At 45.3% G+C, this 23,629-nt stretch overlaps 1 protein-coding gene across 6 annotated transcripts in view; it reads left to right on the top strand.

Annotated features, from left to right (window-relative positions):
• The window catches only part of LOC129334058 (protocadherin alpha-C2-like), a 280,693-nt gene that overhangs the window by 218,690 nt on the left and 38,374 nt on the right, over nt 1-23,629 (top strand). For all 6 annotated transcript variants that reach the window (XM_054985993.1, XM_054985992.1, XM_054985991.1 and 3 more), the window contains exons 2-3: nt 9,444-9,502; nt 11,396-11,484. In XM_054985993.1, the coding sequence (XP_054841968.1) occupies nt 9,444-9,502; nt 11,396-11,484 (148 nt within the window). The remainder of the gene's footprint in view (nt 1-9,443; nt 9,503-11,395; nt 11,485-23,629) is intronic.

Here is a 23,629-nt window from a genome sequence, read left to right as displayed (position 1 = left end):
GTACCTGGGGGGACCTCTTTGCCTCCTGGAACATAATGGCACTACATCCACATATCTATGGCTGAATCCAGTCAAACCCCCTCAGGAAAAAAACTGTAATGGAGCACTCCTCCCGAATCTTGGTCTTTTCTTTATTTTGAACACTCCTTCCGAGTCTAGATCCTTTTCCTGTCAGCCCTCAATTTCCCTATCTATCCTGATTGCCCTCAATTTCCCTGTCTATCCTGATTGCCCTTAATTTCCCATAACACTCCCTGGGGTTTTGGACCTTCCGCCATGTTCTCTTGCGCTCAAGAATGGCTTGTAGAGCTGGCCACCTTGATGCAGCTGCACCCGACTTCTAGTCTTCTACCCATCCATCCCAGATCCCCAATTCCACTATCTTTCATAATTTTCTCGTGTACCAAACACAATTTCACTTCTATCAGTCAGGGCCCCAGAGAGGCCTTACGCAGAAATTCCACCCTGAGGTGGGGTCCGCTGTAGAGGCGATCAGACTTCCCATGGACCCAGCCTCTCACACTGGGATTCGTTTTGAGGTCAAGGCATAAGCAGGGGGGGGAGGAAGGGGCAGGACACCGACGTGCCTTGAAAGCAGCCAGCTATAGCTTTTATCGAATACATGAAACAGACAGAATTTCTGAAAGATTGCATTATATTTACCCCAAATGAGGTTTGGCCAAGTTAATGAAGCATTACCAACTGGTCAGGAGAAATCTAGCACAGGATATTTCTGTCTCACTCTCTTTTGGGTCACCTTTTATACACTTCTATACACTATTTTTGAGGCTTTATTTGGGCTGTTGTCAAGGCACAATGCCTGCGTGGGCCTTACCAGTTGGATGTTGCCGTTGATGCATGTTCTCAGCACACTTGGATATTTTTAACAACAGAATTTCCCAACACCTGGCACTGGTCACTCAGAGTTTTAGTATCCAGAAACTGTCTAACTTTATTAACTTATCTTTTTGGCCATAACATGTTCCCTCTATAATCTTTATACTTTTTGACACCTCCTAAGGGCTTTGACCTTGGGTGGACTTCCCACGATCAGATTAACTTCCGGGTTCAACTGTATTCACACGCCCATAGTCACTAGGGCTGCCAGCTCCAAGTTGGGAAATTCCTGGAGATCTGGGGGGTGAAACCTGGAGAAACCTGGAGAAAGTGGGGTTTGGGGAGGGAAAAGACCTCGGCATGGCATAATTCCATAGAGTCCACCCCCCAAAGTAGCCATTTTCTCCAGGTGAACTGATCTCGGTGGCCTGGAGACCAGTTGTAATTCCGGGGGATCTCCAGCCCACTACCTGGAGGCTGGCAATCCTAATGGTCACAGTTGGTTCCAAGCCTTTCCCTTCAAGCAAGCACAATTACTTATTGATTAAAGAAACCCCTTACTCCTATGGCTTAATTTCAAGACACATGGTAAACGAGCTGTTTTTGATTTAGACAGTGACTGCAGGAGATTTGCATGTAGAAACACAAAGGCTTTGCAAGGTTGTGGTCTGCTAGCTGCTTTTCAAATCAGGGTTGTATCTTGTCCACTTCTGGTATTACGGCTGACTGAATGTGTAACGTGGTTTTTAAGGGTCATGGAAACTTGCTCTAAACAAAGGACTAAAATGAAATGGGGGATCTGGGGAACAGCCTGCAGGCTTATCGAAGAGCAAGGAAGCTTGGAGGACCAAATCCAGGCCTGTTATGTATAAAAGGAAATTAGCAGAAGTCATGTTTTGAAAATTTAAATTAGTATAACTTGTGTTTTATAAATTTAAATATTTTTCTTTCACAGAACCCATTTAGAAGGGGAGGGTGAGATTGTTTAGAAAGGACGTTCCTCAGCTCACCATCCTGTCCTCCGATGCCTTTAAAATGAACAAGTTAGCTCCAGTCTGTTTGTGCCTTTGGCCTTGAGAATTAAAGGTGTGCTGTTGGAAGCTTATTAATCATGATTTGACCTACATGAGAGCCCATTTGTAAATGGTCCAAATCCAGACAGAATTGTTTCTGATATAAGGGAGCAGATGGAAGGCTTTTGGTCTGATAGTCGTTCTGGCCCCTCGCTGACTGGTTCTGATTTTCCACGTGGAGGGAAATGACAGGGGCTGGGTCAGCGAGAGGTGGGAGGGGATGACTCCACATCAGCTGATGTACCCATGAGAGGCCCCTCTGGAACAGGGTCATCCCGACTGCCTTTTTGTGCTCAGCAGCTTTACTTTTGCAAATCGTGGGATGGCCTCACAGGCTTTGGAAGGGCTTTTTGATACATAGAATTAGGAAGTGCAGGTCCTGTTTGCCTGGTCTGTTTCCTGGCTGCGCCTGTGCTTGGCAGGCAAGCTTTGCTTGTATCTTTTGGCAGACAGGCAGAATAGAGAGGGTGGGAAACAGAGGAAGAGAGGCTTTGATTCTCCCCGCTTCATAGGCATGAAGCATCAGCCAACTTATAGCATTTATGGAGCGGTCTGAGGAAATGATCGCACTTGAACTACATATACCCTGAGATATAACTGGATACAACATGTCAGAATTCCTGGCTGTGTGACCTCCACCTTTCTTTCCCATGGCTGGAGGGCATTTTTGAGCTGAAAGTTAGTGAAACGGAATCCAGTAAGCAGCCTCTCCCCTAGGACCTTCTTGATCATCTTTGACATCTAATGCTGTGGTGTCCTCCTGACCGATCCCTGATCCTCTGTCCTTAGGATTGCCAACCTCCAGGTGGGGCCTAGAGATCTCCTGGAATCACAGCTGATCTCCAGATGGTGGTGGAGGAGAGTGCCCTCAAGTCATAGCTGACTTATGGTGACCCCTGGTGGGGTTTTCAGGACAAGACATTAACAGAGGTGGTTTGTCGTTGCCTGGCTTTGCAGCTCTGGTCTTCGTTGGAGGTCTCCCATCCACTTACTAGCCCAAACCGACTCGGCTTAGCTTCTGAGATCTGACGAGATCAAGCTCACCTGGGCTATCCAGTTCAGGGTGAGATCCAAATGAAAGAGATCATATTCCTTGGAGAAAAATGAAAGCTTTGAAGGGTGGACTGACTGGCATTATAAGTTCTGAGATCCTTCCCCTCTCCAAACACCACTTTCTCCAGGCTCCAGCACCAAATCTCCAGGAATTTCCCAACCTGGAGCTGGCAACCTTAACTGTCCTGCTGATTTTAATGCAATGGTCTTCTGCTTTTTCATACTCAGAGCTGACCTACTATCCAGACTTGCAACTTGAGGCCCGTTTATCATTGTTCTTCATGTACCTGTCTTTCTGCTTCTCTCTCTGTTGAGTAATCAGAATCGAAGGAAGGCAGAATTCTCACGCCTTTAGTAGTTTTATAGAAGAAGGAATTTGGGCCACTTCACCTTATCACGTGGAGGTGAGAAAAGCAAGACCTTCCTCTCTCAAATCACTGTTCAAAGATACAGAAGTTCTGGTCTCCTTTGCAGCTGGCCATATCTCCCCTGTTGTCTTCCCCTTGTGTATTTTTTCTTGCTCTCTCTGTTCCAAGAAGAAGAATAGAAGATGGTGGTTCTCTTCTGACACATTCGTGTCAGACCAGTGCTTTCAGTATGAATGCCAAAAAATAACGGTCTTGCAAAATAAATCACTGTAAGATGCAAATTGGGGCACTGCTTGTGCTAGGGTCTGTTTTCCTATCTTCTGCATTCATTTGTGATTCTTTTTTTATCTGTAAGTAGCTTCAGAAACACAGTTACAGAACTGCACGTAATATGTAGGGAAGCCCAGTGTAGGTGGTAGAGTGCCAGACTTGGACTGGAAACATCTTGATTCAACGTGTCACTTACCTGGAGCCGGAAGAAAGCCAGGGACTGTATCTCAGCCTGGCAAAGCCCGTGGGGTTTTTGTGAATGGAACTGCAGGAGAGGGAGCGCAGGTGTGCCTCTGGCACGGGGGGGACGGAGAGTGTGGGCATAATTCCGAGGGTGCTGCCAGATGGCTAGAGATTTCACACACGGGAGGGGGGCTTGCATACAAAAAGTGTAGACTTAATGAAAACATAACATTATCTTAAAGTGTGGGGAATTCTCTGTTGTGTGTGTAATGCAGAAAAACATCCACACCTTCCCAGTCAGTCTGTTGCAGCAAAAGACGAATAGATTTCTTGAGGCATAACCTGCTGCTGCTGCCGCTGCTGATGGGTTGAGAGCTCCCTGGTCTGGGACCTGACAAAATGGCTCTGGCTTGTGCTGCAGCACGTCTGTTGACCTTTACGTTTTCTCAAGACTCCTCAGTGTTTCTCCCCTCACGTAACTCTGCTCTAGTCAGTTGATGACATCCCTGATCAGTGCTGAAATCCCAGCCTGGGTTTAGGCTCTTCTTTCTGGTTTCTTCCACCCATTTCTGGGTCATTTTTATCCAGGCACGAGATCAGAGTCCTGCTGCTGTGAAAAACATGTCTGCCTTCTACAAAAATCTGCTGCAGTCCGCAGGCCTGATAAAATCTAGTGCAATTCTCTGCAGTCCATAAACCCCAGCAGAAAACCAGGAACCAGGCTGGCTCCACTCCGCTCTTCACAGGAGGCTGCACTGCACAGTATTTCGGAGGCACCTTCCAACAGAAACACATAATTTTCTTCCTTTCACAGCATAAACAAGCAAATGTAGTTTTTTTAAAAAAAACCTTCTTTCTCCACACATTTTATTGGAACCCTTATAGCCTGATTTCAGGCCTATTGACTCCAAAGTTAGTCTCAAATATGATTAATACTGCAAACCTAATGCTTTGCATTCTAACATGTCACCTCTTATTTCCCAGCAGAGTAATTGCACGTCGTTCACCACTTGTAAGCATTTCCCCCTCTTTACAGTGAACGGACCTTTTCTTTGCATGTAGGTGATGGTGCGTCCATTAAAAAAAAAACCCGAATGCACAATTTGTGCATCTGTAGGTACTGTCCTTTGCAGTTTATCAGGGAGAATGTCATCTTGTGAAAGACAGGAAGCTGCTGAAAGAAAGTGGAAACTTTGGGTGGCATTCTCCCTCTTTGTTTTGTGTAGTGAGAGGGAGTGACAGGTGAACAGCTGCATTGGTGGTGCCACGTGTCTGTCCCCAATCCTAATGGGGAGGGGGCTTGCTGTGCGTTATTGATGGAGAGGAGGCTCCGGGCCCAAGCCCCGTTTGGGTTGCATCCAGGCCTTAAAATGCTCTGACACCATCACTTTTTGACTGTTTTAACATAATATTTAGCCTGAAAAGAAGTGTTATGAATACTGATGAGTGTTTTTGTGAATGTTTTGCATATTCCTAAAATTGTTGGTGGGAATGGCAAACCACCTGTTAGTCTCTTGCCATGAAAACCCCGCCAGGGGTCGCCATACGTCAGCTATGACTTGAGGGCACTCTCCCCCACCCAAATTGTTGCCAGTAGATATTTTGGGTCCCCCCCCCACCCCCGAATTCTAATCAACCAACATGGCTGTAAACATTTTGTAACCAGTCCAGTTTACTTTAAAGTTTTATGTGGCTGTCTTTTTCATTCCGGAATCATGAATTATCTCCCTAAAGCTGCATCAGGTGCCATAGAATAAACATGCACGCCCAGGATTTTTTTTCAGGGGGAACGTGGGGGAACGGAGTTCCGGAACCTCTTGAAAATGGTCACATGGCTGGTGGCCCCGCCCCCCAATCTCCAGACAGAGGGGAGTTGAGATTGTGCCTGTGGCGCGGAGGGCAATCTCAACTCCCCTCTGTCTGGAGATCAGGGGGCGGGGCCACCGGCCATGTGACCATTTTCTCCAAGGGCAACCCACTGAGTTCCACCACCTCTTTTCCCAGAAAAAAAGCCCTGTGCACGGCTATAAATAAACAAAGACACAAACAAATAACTTTTTCTCAGTACACAAAACGGCTAGGTAGCTTCCCATTCTTCCCCAGGGAATAAGGCTAGCGTTTTTGTGTGAGTGGTTCCTTGCTGAAACGTCTTTCAGCTTCTGCCAGAATCTCTGGCAGTATGCAAAAAATTTACACACTCTGCTGAAAATTAATTGTAGGGTTTTTTGTGTGTGTGTGGGGGGTAAATCTCATTTAATAAAATAAGTGGGGGTTGCTCATTCTTTCCCCCCGAAGTAGCTTTGAATCCCCCCTACTGCTGAGGCAACAATTCACAAGGGAAGATTCTCGGAAAGATCTGTAGGATACTTGTGAAAGACACATCTAGGAATTTCTTCTTGTTCTTTGGGCTCTAATGCCACATATTTTAGGACTGCATGGTTTGTAAAACAAATGTTCTGTGTTGCTTCGCATCAATGCTCTAATGCACAGACAACATTGCCCAAAGTTGCATCAAAAATCCCTTCTGAGCAGAATGTAATTCCTCAGGCTCCGATGTACAGTGGTCGGTTGGTAGTGTTCCAGACAAGCATCTCTCTTGCAAGGGAGGGGTAGTTGTGAATTTCCTGCCTTGTGCAGGGGGTTGGACTAGATGACCCTAGAGGTCCCTTCCAACCCTATGATTCCGTGATTCTATGATTCTTGGCATCTTTTCTCTCTTGTTGGGAAGGAATTCTGGGAAAGGATGTCCACCAGCATCTGTTAGCGTTGGCTTTGCTAGCTTTCACATTTCTTCAAAAGTCAGGGCACCGGATAGAACAATGGTTGATGGGTAGAATCTGTTACGATTTTAGACTACGAGTTTGGATTTTGGGGAAAATGCTGAATCAGAGAGAGAGGCACTCTTGTCTCCTGCTATTTGTAGACCTGTTTTGAATGTGGTCGTCCTGATGAGGATATTACTGGACTATCTTTTAAGAATATTAGACTGGAGTTGCACAATGCTTCATCATCAAACAGACACAGACTCTGTGTGGAAGTCATTTTCATCTTGTTTCTATCCTAGGGTTGCCATCCTCCAGGTGTTGTCTGGATTTCCCCGAGAATTACAGCTCATCTGCAAACTACAGAGATGAATTCCCCTTAGGGTTGCCACTTCTGGGTTAGAAAATTCCTGGAGATTTGAGGGGTGGAGCCAAGAAAGGGTGTGGTTTGGGGAAGGCAGGGACCTCGGCAGGGAAGTGATGCCTTATAGTTCACATCCCACAGCAGCCATTTTCTCCAGGGGAACTGATCTCTTTTCCCTGGAGGTCAGCTCTGATTCTGGGAGATCTCCAGCCACCTCCTGAAGCTTGGCAGCTCTTTTCCCCTGGAGAAAACGGCTGCGCTAGAGAGTAGAGTGGACGGTGTGGCATTTATACCCTGCTGAAGTCCCTCCTCTCCCACAAAACCGATCTCCCCAGACTCCACCCCCGAATCTTCAATAATTTTTCCAACACGAACCCTGTGTGTTCATTTATTTCCCTAATTAGTACGTTGCCTGACCCAGGCAGCAAAAAGACCACATGTGATTTGGAAAACTAGAGGAATTACTTGTGTCCTTTTGCTTCCCTGTTTCATCTCCTTGCGTTGGCAGCTGCCTGATTTGTATTAAGAGCCACAGGTGACAGTAGGGTTGGTGTGGGTGTGTGTTAGAAGGACCCTCATATATTTGGGGAGCTGTAGATGCTACCAGCAGTCAGATGATACATCCACTGTCTTTGGAATCAACCTCCCTCGTTAGTATGGTGCGCAAGAACTCTAGGACTAGTAGTTCCAGAGAAAGCATGTCACATACCGCAGCATTAATGTTTGTCTCTCAGAGTACTAGTTTAGCAGCGCAAGCACACTCTGAAAGTGCAGAGGGCCTGGGCTTAGCCAGCAGCATCTCTTTGGGACTTTGCTTCTTCTGCTGTACCACTGCTCCTCATTGGCTGCAGCAGATCTGGACACCCCATATAGATACATAGATATGTTGGTCAAGAGTACACTACAGGGACATGCTTTAAATAATACACTGGTGGGGGGGGAGTGGAATTCCAAGAGGGAATTTTCCATGTGGCAATTGCCCTGTTTGTTGCCTTTGTGTTAAAGCAAATGTGTTTCAAAATTCTTCTAAGACCAGAAGTTACTACATTAGGTTTTTTCTTCTTAACTGTAAAGGTGTTATTTATTACTGTATACAATGCCCATGCAATTTGTTATATGTAGGACTGACAGGGCTTTTTTTCAGCTGGAACGTGGTGGAACGGAGTTCTGGAATCTCTTGAAAATGGTCACATGGCTGGTGGCCCCGCCCCCTGATCTCCAGACAGAGGGGAGTTGAGATTGCCATCCGTGCCGCTCGGTGGTGCGGAGGGCAATCTCAACTCCCCTCTGTCTGGAGATCAGGGGGCGGGGCCACCAGCCATGTGACCATTTTCTCTGAGGGCAACCCACTGGGTTCCACCACCTCTTTTCCCAGAAAAAAAGCCCTGAGGATAGACATACGAATAAACCAACTTGACTGCTCCTAAAATTTCTAGTTTGGCCCACACTTACACCTCTATCACAATGTCATGGGTTGCTACTAATTGGAACAAGTAAATGTCTCATCGTCATTCTTGACATGGAATAATGGTTGCTACTAGTCATCAGGGTGGAGGAGACATTTGTCATGGAGGAGGCGTTTTGAAACGGCACTCGTGGTGGGCCTTCCGTAATGTATAGCTGTACTCAAAAATATTGAATTATAGCATAATATGTTTTTGTGGTTGGAAGCTGCCTTGGAGACTAGGGCCGTTTCCACACGGCTTACTTTGTTTCGGAAAACAGTGAACTCTCACACGAAATCACACAAGAAGATGCTGTTATCACGCAAGAAGACGTGATAACAGCATCTTCTTGCAAGATTTTGTGCGAGATTTTGTTGTTTTATGGAACAAGGTAAGCCGTGTGGAAACGGCCTAGGTGAGATCAGGTACAAATCTTTTCTATAATGAATGAAATGGACATTTTGCTATGTGAAATTTAGGGTAGGGGGAAAGGAGGAGAAAAGACTTGAAAGTGAGACATGTAGGAATGTGTAGGAATGTGTCTAATAGTGGCGCTTCGGCTACAGTCTGGTTCTAAAAAAAAAACCCTAAAGAGATAAAAATGCCCTGAAAAGAAAAAATAGGTCTTAAAAAGATACAGAATCTTTGTCTAAACAATGATTGCTAGCATGAAGGGCAGCACAGCAAGCAGAGCAGCATTTGAAATATAATGGGATGGCCTGCCTAAGGAAAATGCAGTATGAGCAGAACAAACTGTCTGATACCGCCCCCCCCCATCGTGTTGAAGGCAGGTATATCCTTCCTGAATAAAAACAAAGACGCATACAGCTTCTGGGGAGCCCCCCCCCCTTCACAGAAGCTTTAAAACCCCTTTTACAACCTCCTAACTCCGTCTGCAGTGACTTGGGTGTAATTACGAGGAGGGTCTGGCAGCATTTCTGCATTCACAGAAGTGAGTGGATTTATGTGACCTTTTGGCAAGAGAGAAAATGTCGATGAGCTTTGGATGGGATCCTAGATTGGAATGCATTGCTTTTTAAACATCTTTAAAGCGCAAAGTAATTTCTTTCCCTTTTTTTGTTTTGCAGCCAAAACCACCCAATCCTGATTGGCGTTATTCTGCGTCCTTAAGAGCTGGTATGCAAGGGTATGTACTCCATCTTCATTCTGAGGGAGTTTTGTCTTTGCCTTTCGGTGAGGGAAACTGCCCAGTCTGGTTGCTGTAAACTGCACAACACACATTCGTCTGCAAATGCACGTGCCCCTCTGAAATGAATAAGAGCCCTACTTTGGGGCGTTTGCAGAAGAGCTTCCTGGCTAGAGGGAAGCAGGAAAGTTCTGCTCTTTGGATGCAGTCTTTCCCAAGTCCATGTTAATAAGCTCTTGTGCAGGGCTTTTTTTTCTGGGGAAAGAGGTGGTGGAACTCAGTAGGTTGCCCTCAGAGAAAATGGTCACATGACTGGTGGCCCCGCCCCCTGATCTCCAGACAGAGGGGAGTTGAGATTGCCCTCCGCGCCACTCCAGCAGCGCAGAGGGCAATCTCAACTCCCCTCTGTCTGGCGATCAGGGGGCGGAGCCACCAGCCATGTGACCATTTTCAAGAGGTTCCGGAACTCCGTTCCACCACATTCCAGCTGAAAAAAAGCCCTGCTCCTGGGTCGTATCAGAATGCAATCTGTGCATTCGAGACACATTCCTGAGCTCCATTAAAGCTCATAATCGTCACCCTCCGTCAGCAACAAACGTTCCTCTCTGCTTCTGCTTTCATCAATTCATCATCATCATTATTATTATTACCATGTTATTAATCCTCTCCATTCACAGTGTGAAAAACACATTGTGATTGTTAGCTCGTTTAGCTGTGGAGATTAGGTTAGGGGGAGGAGCACTGGCCTGCCCCAACCCGCATGGAAGTCTTAGCTTCATGGCTAAGCAGGAATTTAAATCCAACACGCAGACCATATCCAAAGCTCGCTCTGTTAACTGTGCCACTTTGCCCATTTGTCAGTGAGGAGGTGTCCTTGGAGGCCAGTTGGGCAGAAATCAGATAACCCAAATGGGATTAGGGCACATACAGCTATAGCAGAAACAAAAACGCCCCCTCCAATCTTTGTTTAAGCAAAATGGGTTTGGAAAACGACAACAGTATTTGCCAGCGATATAAATTAAGAAACTGACCTCAGGATTTTGAGTTAAGGGGTTGGATCCGGTGCAAAATTTCTGCTTGCAGTAAAGCTCTTGTGCAAGCAGAAGCTCCTTGTACTATGTGTAACTTACTGTATCCCCACTTGTGTTTTCACTTATGCAAGATCCACAGCCAGTTCTGGGGCTTTATAATGTATAGGAAGGAAAGGGCTGGGTGCTGCAGATCTTGCGTATCAGTGGATCCAAGCCATGGTTTCCTATGCAGTAAATAAGGCGAAGATGTTAACTTTTTTACACTCCCATGTGCTTTTGCCATTGTAGCTTAAGTTCATTCCTTAATAACCAATGACTACTGAAATTGCTGGCCTCATGGCAGCATTGAATGAAAAAAATGCTGAGGAAAGTTCCCTCCTGTTTTTTCTTTCTGCTCTTCAAAGGCATAAGGCCCCATCAGGCCCAGGTGTTGAAAATGACAGTGGAAGATTAGCAGAGGGTTGGTTGCCTGGAATGGACAGGACAGTTTTTCATTATTCACTTCAGCACTAAGACATAAACACTGTTGGGATTTGGTAATTTCCCAGCCATGTTGGAGGCATCACGTCTCATTATGGGGAACAAAGCGTTCCGTGAAGCCGGCTTGCAGGCAGCACAATTGTACCTGAATTAAGTTGTGCAATGCAAATATTATAATGAAGGTCTGTGACTGTAAATATTGCAGAAAGGAAACTTTGGGGGCATGTTTGCAATGAGCATCCAGGAAGGATACATCACTTGCCCAAGCCAAGAGCATCTGGTAACCTTATACAGTCAGAAAAAAGGCAAGGAGGGTGATGCAAAAGGAGGGTGCTGTTTTGCCGAGCACCGTGTCATATAATCACTGTGTACGTTTGTTTAGTGCCGGGCACATGGAGGAGGCCGGAGGCTTACGTGGAGGGCCAGGAGGACCAGAGCAGCAGTGGCCAACAGTATCCAGCGCAACAACAGGTTAGCAGATGGGTCTTCCACTTTCTAACTAAGGGTCAGCGGGAAGCGTCTCCCCATAAGGAGGAGCTCTCGATCATGGGCTCACTCTTCCTGCTATGTGGCTCAACATTTTATGTCTGTTTTGTGTTGGAAACCTGAATCCTCTTTCAAAGAACCTCTGGAGGATAAAGAAAACAAAGGAACAGTTGGGTACCAGATGTGTACCGGTTAGTGGGCAGCCTTAATTAGAAAAATAAAATTGGAAAGATTACAGGCAGGAATTTGGAGAAATGGTCTAGTCAACGTGAAAAATACCTTCCCTTACAAAAGTGTAATTATGCAGACAGTCTTTTATGCTCCTCTTCCAATTTTATAAGCTTCGTTAAAGAGCTCCTGCATTGCCTCCCACCACTCAGAAGAGATTAAAGAGCAAGAGAATAGAGTGTTGCCAGTGGAGTATAAAATGGCCTTGCTTAAAGTAAGGATTGGATGGGTCCGCGTATTCCTAGGTTACTGGTACAGTCAAGTTTTAGAACATGATCTTATCCCCACCAGTGACCAGCAGAGGGGAAGTTCTGGGCATTGTGCAAGTGTCCCATTGCAGGTATGGGCCGCTGCATGTTTGCATCCCAAGCTCCCCTGCTTGGTCACAGTTGTGCCAGTCTTGGCCCTGTGCCACAGGCAGCAGCAGCACAAGGTCCACTGGCCATTTATGGCTGGCACATAGCAGGTCTTCCCCTTAAGCAGTCAGAAGCAGGAACCAAGCCCATGCAGAAATGGCCAGCTTGCTGAATGTTTCCTGCCCTCTCTGCCCAGCCTTATTCCCTGTGCCACGTATTGGCTTATTTTTAAAATGTATATCCAAAAGAATCTTCGGGGGATCTGAGCAAACAAAGCAATGAGCAGAAAATACTTAACCCTTCCCCACATAAAACCAGAGGCAGACAATCATAGTAGTATCTGTGCTTCTGTCTGTGTTGCTGCCCGTTCCGTGTTTCCCACTGAAGAAATCAGAGAGTTAATCAATGGGATCTTGAAAAGATGATGTCATAGTAAGTTTTAAGAAGGATAAAGATGTTAAGCGTTAAGCCACAAATCCTTAATTCCTTGCACACAGCTGCACTCTGAATTGGTGAGGCAAAGCAGCACTTCTGTGACTTTGGCATTAATGCCAGGTCTCAGTTACACAGATCAAGTCTCCGTCGGATTCTGAGTGCGTTTCACCTAAGCAAAGAAGAGCAGAGTTTATCCCGTTGATGCTTATTCCTTTTAAGCTAATGCTATGTCCTGAATTTCACTCTGGTGTCAAGAGACAGATCCAAGCTAAAAAGCAGAGGTTGTTGCCTGATTATCCCAGGTCTGAAGCAGCCCAATAGCGGCCCTGTGGCTCACTCGCCTTCAGACTGGGGAATTCTCAATTCTTTTCCATCCCACGAGAGGCCATTTTCCAAACTTTTATTTCCTTGCAGTCCTGATACAGAGTTCTTGTTACTCTTCTTTTAAAAATGTGCCAGAAAGGCAGGGTTGTACACAGGAGTGATGGCACCCTATGCACTGCCAAGGCAGCCAAAATTTTGTGCTCAGTGTTGTGGTTTACTTGGAACAATGTGTTCTGATTGGCTTTGCATTTTGCTATGTCCGTTTAATACAGCTACACTTGGAGGCTTATAGGGAACTGTAGGGAGACACGGACAGGAGCAAGGGGAGAACTAGGTAGAGTGTCTCAAGAAAGAGGGTTGCTGGATCAACTCAGAATCCTTTTGTCTTTAAGTTAGCCAGTGCAGCTGGTAGGACTCGCCCTCCAGCCCTGACTGCCATGTCATTTGCACCTGAAAGGCTCCTAGTGTAATTCACACAAAGCTTGGACTCCTCCCCCCAAACCTGCCCCATAAAAATTCCCCAGTACCATTTTCATTCATTTGAGCAGGGCCTTCTGCAGATACCACCCTGCAGTTGGGCTAAATCAGCAACTGCCTGTCCACCAGCTTTCTTTGTGGTGGCCCCACCTTGTGGAGTGAATAGCCTACCTGAGGAGGTCAGGAAAGCTCTCGCTCTTCTGGCTTTCGATGTCTCTACACTAATGCACAGAGTATGGGAAACAAGCAGGAGGAACTTGAAGTTCTAATACAGGAAGGGGACTATGACATAATAGGCGTTACTGAGATGTGGTGGAATGACACTCGCAAATGGAATACTAGGACTGAGGGATACAACTTGTTCAAAAGGGATAGACAGATAAGGAAGAGGGGAGGAGTAGCATTATTTGTAAAAGATGTATATACTTGTAAGGAAATATGTGTTACTGAGCATGGAAATTCAGTTGAGAGTCTCTGGGTAAAAATAAAAGGAATAAGAAATAATACTGATACTATGGTGGGGGTCTGCTATAGACCACCAAGCCAAGCAAAGGACTTGGATGAGAAACTCTTAGAACACAAAGAGACGGGACACAGTGGTCATGGTAGAGTTTAATTACCCAGATATCTGTTGGAGGTCTAACTCTGCTAAAAATGAAAAGTCAAATAAATTCCTGACTTGTCTTGCTGACAACTTCATTTTTCAGAAAGTAGAGAGGGAAACAAGGGGATCTGCTATCTTGGACTAGATTCTCACCAACAGGTGAGAACTGGTTGACGAGGTGAAAGTAGTGGGCTCCCTGGGTAGCAGTGGCCATGAAATTTTGGAATTTACAGTCCTGGGGTAAGGAAAAGCTGTACGTAGTCAGACATATAGGTTAGACTTCAGGAAAGCAAATTTTAACAAACTGAAAGCTATGCTGGGTAGAATCCCATGGTCAGAAATACATAAGGAGAAAGGAGTTCAAGAAGAGTTGGAATTTCTTAAAAGCGAAATATTGAAAGCACAATCACCAACGATTCCTATGAGAAGGAAAAATGGGAGGAGCCTAAAGAAGCCAAGGTGGCTTAATAAACAGCTTTCTAATGAATTGAGAAATAAAAAAGATTCGTGTAGGAAATGGAAGGAGGGCCTTATAACCAAGGAAGAATATAAACAAATAACCTATGCTTGTAGAGAGAGTGGCTGCTTCCACGCACGTTGGATAATCCACTTTCAATACTCTTTAGTGAAGATTTGAAACTGATTTTCCATGTGTGGAACAAAAAATCCACTTCTAAAGGATTACGAAAGTGCATTGAAAGTGCATTATTCAACGTGTGTGGAAATGGCCAGTGTTAGAAAAGCTAAAGCTCAGTATGAGCTTAGGCTAACAAGAGATGCTAAAAACAACAAAAAAGGGTTCTTTGCTTATGTTCAAAGTAAGAAAAAGAGCAAGGACATGGTAGGCCCATTGCAGGGACAGGGAAGTGAAATTGTAACAGGTGATGAAAGAGGGCAGAACTGCTCAATTCCTACTTTTCCTCAGTCTTCTCCAGCGAGGAAGACGGTACTCAACATGGCAATAACAGAATACATGAAGGGGGAAGGAAGTTACAGCCCAGGATCAGCATAGAGGTAGTATGTAAACACCCAGTTTCTTTAAATGGAACTAAGTCCTCAGGGCCAGATGAATTGCTCCCAATGGTACTAAAAGAACTCGGAGATGTAATTTCTGAGCCTCTGTCCATTATTTTTGAGAATTCATGGAAATCAGGCGAGGTGCCAGAAGACCGGAGGCGGGCAAATGTTGTCCCCGTCTTCAAGAAGGGGGAAAAGGAGGATCCAGGTAACTAGCGACCTGTCTGCTTGACATCTATTCCTGGAAAAATCTTCGAACAAATCATAAAGCAGTTAGTCCTTGAGCATTTAGAAAGGAAGGCTATGATCACTAAGAGCCAGCACGGGTTTCTCAAGAACAAGTCATGTCAGACTAACCTTATCTCTTTTTTTGAGAAAGTTACTACCTTGCAGGATCAGGGGAATGCTGTAGTTTTTCTCAGTTTCAGTAAGGCTTCTGATAAGGTTCCACATAATATCCTTGTCGACAAGTTGGTAAAATGTGGTTTGGATCCTATTACTATTAGATGGATCTGTAACTGGTTGACAGATCGCACCCAAAGCGTGCTAGTTAATGGTTCCTCATCCTCTTGGAGAAGAGCAACAAGTGGAGTTCCTCAGGGATCAGTCCTGGGACCTGTTCTGTACAACATTTTTATAAATGATTTGGATGAAAGAATAGAGGGAATGCTTATTAAATTTGCAGATGATACTAAGTTGGGAGGGGTAGCAAATACGGTCGAAGACACAGGATGATCTGGACAGGCTGGAAAACTGGCCCTATGATATTCTATCCCTGCGGAGCTCCCTCCCCAAATCCTGACTTCTCCAGAACCCATGCATGGAGTCTCCTCCATCCATCTGCCACAACCAAACCAAAGTTTTACGTCTTAGTAATGAATAGCGAGCTACTTCTGCCCAAGGAGTGCCTCTGCCTGCAGATGGGTCAGTGCAGCCTTCCTGTTGAGCTAAATGGAGAAGTCTTGTCATGCAGGAGTGCCACATACATGTTAGTAAGCAGCACCCAGGATTCTGGACGGAAGTGCAGATATTTGTGAAATGGGTTGCAATCCTCATCCTGATGACCAGAATTATTCCAGTGTTTTGAGACCTTTTCTGGGAATTTCTCCAGTGTTTTGGGGCAGCAGCTAAAGCCAATAAAAAGAAGCGGAAATACATTTGCAAGATAGGTTTCTAAGGGACAGAGGAGGACATCTCAGTTCCAGGAAAGAGCAAGGGAATGAATGGATGGATCAGGTCCAAACCTGGCCACTTAACTTTCAGAAATTTATTGTGAAAGATTCAGGCAGCATGAGGCTGAAGGAGAATGGGACAGAACAAGGACCGAAGAGAACTATGTCCATACAGTGTTTGAAATTTGTCCAGCGGAACTCAGAGGGCTTATTACCATTATTAAAATAACATCTCCCCTGTTTTTCAAATTGGGGGTAAAGACAGGTATATGTTCCTAAGCTTGGCTTAAGCAGGATGCACCTCTGCATGCCACGTTGTTTTCAGGGCAGTAGTGCAAAGATGCTGTCCTGGCTTCGACCAGGGCCAGGGCCTTTTCGGTCCTGGCACCAGCCTGGTGGAACTCTCTGCCTGTGTAAACTATGGCCCAGTGGGATTTATTATCATTCCGCCGGGCTTGTAAGACAGAGATGTTCTGCCAGGCATATGGCTGATTTTGAGGCATGGCCGAGCTCCTTTGCTGGTATTCTGATGAGGGTTGTCTGCCAACTCGCCTAATGTTGCATACCAGTCTCCCACCCTATGGGATGTATTGGGTCAAGTTTGGCAAGATGGATTGCTGTATAGAGTTGGTGCCTTCTTGTACTGCATTTTATGATTTAGTGTATTTTAATGTGGTTTTATTACTTGAAGTTACCTGCTCTGAGCCCGCTTGCAAACAAATAAATAAACAAACACAGTAGCTGCACTTCAGAATGCCTTCGCCCCAGTCAGGTTTTGTATTTAGCATGATATCTCATTTTGCTCTTAGAAAGCAGAGATGACACAGTATCTGGTGAATGCCTAGATTTGATGTGTTACGTGTCTGGAGCGAATGCTTTGCAGAGCACACAACAGACAGCATGGATTAGATACTCTTGTCATTTCCCAGGGGCTTCAATAAGTGGAAGGAAGAAGAAAACATTACCAGCTCCAAGCTTTGCTTTCTAGGGTGTTGGTGATCTTCCAAACTTAAGATTGCACAGTCACTCTTGGAAAGGAATCTCTGTGGGTCTCTGTGATGCAAATGAGAGCAGCCCCTGCCCATTTTCTGCCCACTTTTGGCTCTTTTTTGCACCTTGGGATTATTCACCTTAGAATGGTTTTCAAATTCCATGGAGGTATAGAAAATGGGTTTTGATTTTTTTTTTAAAAAAACCCACGTTATTGTTAAAAAAATTAAGAATTTTAAACATTGGCTATGATATTTGATTTCAATTTTCAAAAGTATTATGCAAATACTTAAAAAAATAGTAGAGTTCAGTAGCACGTTTAAGAGTAACTTTATTGTAGCATAAGTTTTCGAGAGCCACAGCTCTCTTTGTCAGATGCAACTTTATTGTAGCATAAGCTTTCGAGAACCACAGCTCTCTTTGTCAGATGCAACTTTATTGTAGCATAAGCTTTCGAGAACCACAGCTCTCTTCGTCAGATGCAACTTTATTGTAGCATAAGCCTTCGAGAACCACAGCTCTCTTCGTCAGATGCAACTTTATTGTAGCATAAGCTTTCGAGAACCACAGCTCTCTTCGTCAGATGCAACTTTATTGTAGCATAAGCCTTCGAGAACCACAGCTCTCTTCGTCAGATGCAACTTTATTGTAGCATAAGCCTTCGAGAACCACAGCTCTCTTCGTCAGATGCAACTTTATTGTAGCATAAGCTTTTGAGAACCATAGCTCTCTTCGTCAGATGCAACTTTATTGTAGCATAAGCCTTCGAGAACCACAGCTCTCTTCGTCAGATGCAACTTTATTGTAGCATAAGCTTTCGAGAACCACAGCTCTCTTTGTCAGATGCAACTTTATTGTAGCATAAGCCTTCGAGAACCATAGCTGTCTTCGTCAGATGCAACTTTATTGTAGCATAAGCTTTCGAGAACCACAGCTCTCTTCGTCAGATGCAACTGTCAGCTTATGCTACAATAAAGTTGGTTAGTCTTAAAGGTGCTACTAGACTCTTTACCATTTTGCAACTACAGACTAAGTCCGGCGAACTCCCCCGGACTTAAAAAAATCACATCAGTAGAGATGGGGGTGGGACAGAATCCAGCTGCCAATTCTTCTGCTTCAGCCCTCCTGAGCACTCCCACTGGACTGTGCCCCAGCTATGTCAAAATAAGCACCTGAATGCAAACTGCAGCCATAAAATCACACACACACACAAATCACACAAAATATTTTAAAGCTGCCCTCTCTCTCTTTTGTCTGTATCTGCAGTGACGATGGGGAAGGATGTGAAATCTTCCTTGCGCTCCTATCTGCTTTCTGCACAGGGCTTGTTGTTGGCTGGCTTGCAGTGCTCAGAGAACCATCTCTGGGCAGACGAGGCAGAGCCCAGCAATCTGCCCTCCTCTGACGCATAACACAATTATTTACACGCCACTGACCCAGAGATGCTGCATGTGCTGTGAAATCTTTCAACTCTGAGCCATTCTGTCATTACTTGGGTGCACTCTAAAGGTGTAATGAAGGATGTAGCACAGCCCCAGCAGCACTCGGCAATCTCTCCTTCATTAGGGGGATTTTGTTCCCAGAGAACGAAGGCGCTGGCTTGGGAGGGAAGATGTATCCAAGTGAATTGTCTCAGTTGTCGTCTTATGTAATTAGATTCACGTATCCCTGGAAGTATTACTCCCTCCTTCCCACACATGCACAGAGTCAGGAAAGAAAATAGATTGGCTAGGTGCAGTGTGTGTGTGTGTGTGTGTCTGTTGGGGGGGCGGCGGGTTATAATCCCTTAGAAGTGCTTGTCTGGCTCTCTTTGTAATGCAGGAAAATGAGACAATTTGTTCCACATGCAGATCCAATAGAAGACCAGGAGGGCTTGGCCATGTAGTTTACCCCTGAGCCTCTATTTCTGTGCATAGGAGACAAATTAAAACAGATCCTGACCAACTAGGATGGGGTAGTAGGTAGGTAGTCCCCTGTGCAAGCACCGAGTCATTACTGACCCATGGGGGGATGTCGCATCACGATGTTTTCTTGGCAGACTTTTTGTTATGGGGTGGTTTGCCATTGCCTTCCCCAGTCATCTACACTTTACCCCCAGGAAACTGGGTCCTCATTTTACCGACCTCGGTAGGATGGCAGGCTGAGTCAACCCTGAGCCGGGTACCTGAACCCGGCCTCCGCCAGGATCGAACTCAGGTCGTGAGCAGAGCTTGGGCTGCAGTACTGCCGCTTACCACTCTGCGATGGGGTAACAAAGCCACAAAGAGCTCCTTGCCATTCAGGATACGACTTCATCAAAGCTGGATTAGAGTTTATTGTCTGTATCGATATAGAACTAAGTTGCTTATATTTTTAAAGAATTATATGAATATTTTAGGTGCTAAGTGCTAAGAAAAGAGGAAGGTCCTATTGAATCCTCTGGGGGTGTTAAAGAGCACCCCATCCAAAAGGCCAGAGACTCAGGCTCTCTTTACAAAGGCCTCCTCTTCGTTGGGGAATATAACACAAGGGCTGTGTTTCACAAATGCATGGTAAAAACCGCATTTCTGATGGTTCAACACAATGGAGCCAATTACAGCTCCATAAAACAGTGTACATGGCGCGGGGTGGGGCTAAAGCAGTTTCTCCCTGCATGCTGTGATCCCAAACAGAAAAGAGCCAGTGTGCAGCTGGCAGGCAGGAAACCTCCATCACACGTGTGATACGAAGTCCTCGTGTTGTGCCCACGCCCAACAAACGCGAGAACATTGTAATGTGTGGATGGAACTGGAGGCCCACTCCACTCACGGCCAATGCCAGGTTTTGAGGGTCTCCGGCCGGAAGTGCCCAGGGGCCAGTTCCATTCCTCTTCTCACCACCATGCCAACCTGCTGGCAGCCTCCTTCACACTCACTCAGTTGCCAATGTGTCTACTTTGTGTTTGAATGCATGCGTAGCATGTGTCTTAGATTAGAGATGACAGCCCAGTTGGCACCCAGCAAGAAATGGGGGTGGGTTGGGGACATGGGGGGTGCTGTCATTGCATGTGACCTTACATCCCTTCTGGCCAAACCAGAAACCATAGGGTTTTCAGTGATTCCCAGAGCAGTGTGATGTCAATTCCAGGTTTTCCCTGGAAGTGACGTATAATGTTGTGCTGCTGGTGATTTTTGTAAAAAAAAAAAGAATTATCCTGCTGCTCAAAAGATCGGCAGTGGGAACTGTGAGTTTTTGGTGGGAAGTTTCCTGCCATCGCAGGAGGCCAGGCAACCCTAGGTAGGGAACAATTATGGATCAGGCTGAGAAGTAAATGAAAAGGCAAATTGAGAGGAGTACAGATGAAGGATGGTTGTTGTGGGTTTTCCAGGCTGTATTGCCGTGTATTGCCCGGAAAACCCACAACAACCATCGTTCTCCGGCCGTGAAAGCCTTCGACAATACATAGTACAGATGAACCTTGGATAGGAGGACTGTAACATTTCGCTGAGTTTTAAAACACCCTGTAATGATTTGCTGTTTGTTTTAACCATAAACCTTTGTCTTTGGACCTTAATCCAACTCTGCCTTACATTGCCTTAAGCTGAGACCCCAGGAGGGCTCTGATCCCAGCCAACACACTTCTTAATTCCACTCACACAGAGTTTCAGGTGTTCTCTACTTTACCCAAGATTTTACCTCAAGAACACCTTCCCCTTTGTGTTTGTGTGGCCTGTATATTGCTGCCCCCTGAACTCCCTCAAAAGGCTTTTGCTACCATCAAGGGCTTTCGTCAGACCTCCTTGGTTTACCCTGTAATAGAGGAAGGCTGGTTATAGATGGTAGTTTGATAGAACGGTCAGCACATGAGAGTGGTCGTGAGGGAAAAAACAAATCTTTTCTTTTTCTTAAATAAAAGTTGAATTTATATGTAAGTACATAAGCTTGATGGTTGCAGAGTTTTGACATGGGTATTGATTTCAGAATAGTTCTTAAGCTTGGTAGTTTCAAAGACAGTTATATATTCACCAAGCCAGTCACACAGATTTATTTTCCACACAGATCTTCACTAACAAAATAAACTTTCATCTAATTCCCACAGATTCACTCAGGCCTTTCCACACTCAGGCCTTCCCTTGCCAGAACTAGATAGATCAGTCTCTCACTCTGCGCTAGCAACATGTATGGCTAGCAAATTAAACTTTGTAACATTGAATAGTGTATTGCCACAACACATATTATAACATTTTAATTGTGAACAAAATAGCTGAATTTAAACAATAAAAATATCCTTGAAAATACAATATGTTCAGGCATTAGCATTATTTAATGTTGTAGATTGTCCTATGTAAAATTTTTCATACTGCAAATTTTGTGTATAACCTTGCCTTAAAAATCACAAAAACACATTTCATTTATTTCAAAAAAGAAAGGATGGAAAGATTGCAGGGTTGTTATATATGACTGAGTTTAACTGACTTGGTCCAATCAAAACTTTGGCAGACCTTGAAAAATGGGGCGGGGGGCGGGCGGGATATTTCAATGTATGGATCAGTATGTAAATGTAAATTATGTAAATGTAAGGAAATAATTTTGGCTCATACTTTAATATTCTTTTCATTATCTCAGTAAATATGTTAACATTGTTTATAGAGAAAATATTTCATAGGAATTTTTTCAGTGTCCCCCCAAAATTCCATTTTTCCAGTGGAGAAATTTGAAAAAAAAATTAGCCCTTAGTCAAAATAGGGCATGTCATCCCCCCCGTAATTTTTTGGGTGTTCTTCTGTGTGTTCACATCTCTAACCAGGTCAGAACTAATTACATTTTTTAAGAGCATCGAGAAGGTTTCGGGAGGTATAAGTGGGAGTTCCATTTGGATACTTACATTAAACGTTGAGAAACCTGCCTGGGTCTCTGAGGATGACAAAGCTACCTAGCGCCATGTTTCTCAAGCAGTATCTTCTATCTCTGTATTCTCCCATTCAAAGTCTCTGGAAAGGAGATGGCCAAGAACCACTGCATATATACGTCCTCTGGGGATAGGGACGTATAGGGCTATTTTCCAGCTGGAACGCGGGGGAACGGAGTTCCGGAACCTCTTGAAAATGGTCACATGGCTGGTGGCCCCGCCCCCTGATCTCCAGACAGGGGGCACGAAGGGCAATCTCAACTCCCCTCTGTCTGGAGATCAGGGGGCAGGGCCACCACCCATGTGACCATTTTCTCCAAGGGCAACCCACTGAGTTCCACCACCTCTTTCCCCAGAAAAAAAAATAACCTTGGAAGACCTCCCATTGTTTAATGTTATTCTACCTAATCTGAATTAGAAAAAGTAATGACTTCTGTCAGTAGTAAAAAAAACTTCTAATCTGGCTGTTGTGGTAAAGTCAAGCAGTCTGGTTTACAGTCAAAACGAGTTAAGGAAGGGAGAGTGAGCAGAGAGTGGCTCAACACATAAGAAACTGACAGGGATATTTACTCATCAGCAGAGTTACATACATTTGCCACCAAAGAAGATGGTTCTTATACCTCTTCCTTACCAAAGTATACCTGGTTTACAGGGAGGACTTTGATCCAGTTCTCTATAAGCCACAGTAACTCCTGTTTGGTTGCTGTTCTTTACTTTCCAGGGCTGATCCTGCTAGGCACAGGAGCAAACCTTTTGCTTCCATATGCTGTCACCCAGGCAGGCACCATGGCAGGCTGAGGCAGGGGGAAACAGAGACAAATGCTCCCCCCGCCCCCGACTGGCAGTGTATATTGTGCCAGGTTAATGTGCAGACAAATCAGAGCCAGGGCCGTGGAGACAGAAGAGATCAGTCTTGAGGATGGATCTCTCAGCATCATTAATGGCTCTTAAAAGCAATTTCAGTGGGAGGGAGATTAAAACTTTTGTCTGCACCAGTTCTTGATACAAACCCCTCCCCCCACCCCCCCATCCACCCTGTTGCTGTTTGCTTCGGTACTAAACAAGGTTGGCGATCTACTTTCCTGGGTGGGGCTTGCAGGGTATCTTTTACAACAAAACCTGCGTGTGTGCATGCCACACCCTCGCCTCGCCCCCCCTTTGCTCTACCTCTTCTGCACTCTCCTATCCTAGCTATAGAAGCCTGGCTAGGAGAAAAATTATGAGAGAAGTGGAGCACAGCAAGGCACAGGAAGGGGCAGGGCTTAGTCCCCCTCCCCCCTGTGCTCCATCTTTGATTGAAAATGGGCCCCCGCTTTAGACATGAATGGGTGGACTCGTTCATGGTGATCCTATTCAGGGCTTTTTTTCAGCTGGAATGCAGGGGAACGGAGTTCCGGAACCTCTTGAAAATGGTCACATGGCGGGTGGCCCCGCCTCCTGATCTCCAGACAGAGGGGAGTTGAGATTGCCCTCGCAGAGGGCAATCTCAAACTCCCCTCTGTCTGGAGATCAGGGGGCGGGACCACCCGCCATGTGACCATTTTCTCCAAGGGCAACCCACAGAGTTCCACCACCTCTTTGCCCAGGAGAAAAGCCCTGGTCCTATTACATATGGTTTGTTTTGCTGCTCACTTGGTTTGGATGCCCCGTGTGCCTGCTT

This window comes from Eublepharis macularius, chromosome 7 (genome assembly GCF_028583425.1).
Source record: "Eublepharis macularius isolate TG4126 chromosome 7, MPM_Emac_v1.0, whole genome shotgun sequence".
In the NCBI taxonomy this organism is placed as follows: Eukaryota; Metazoa; Chordata; class Lepidosauria; order Squamata; family Eublepharidae; genus Eublepharis; species Eublepharis macularius.
The sequence above is the reverse complement of the archived record's forward strand: the minus strand, read 5'-3'. Positions and strand labels throughout refer to the sequence as shown.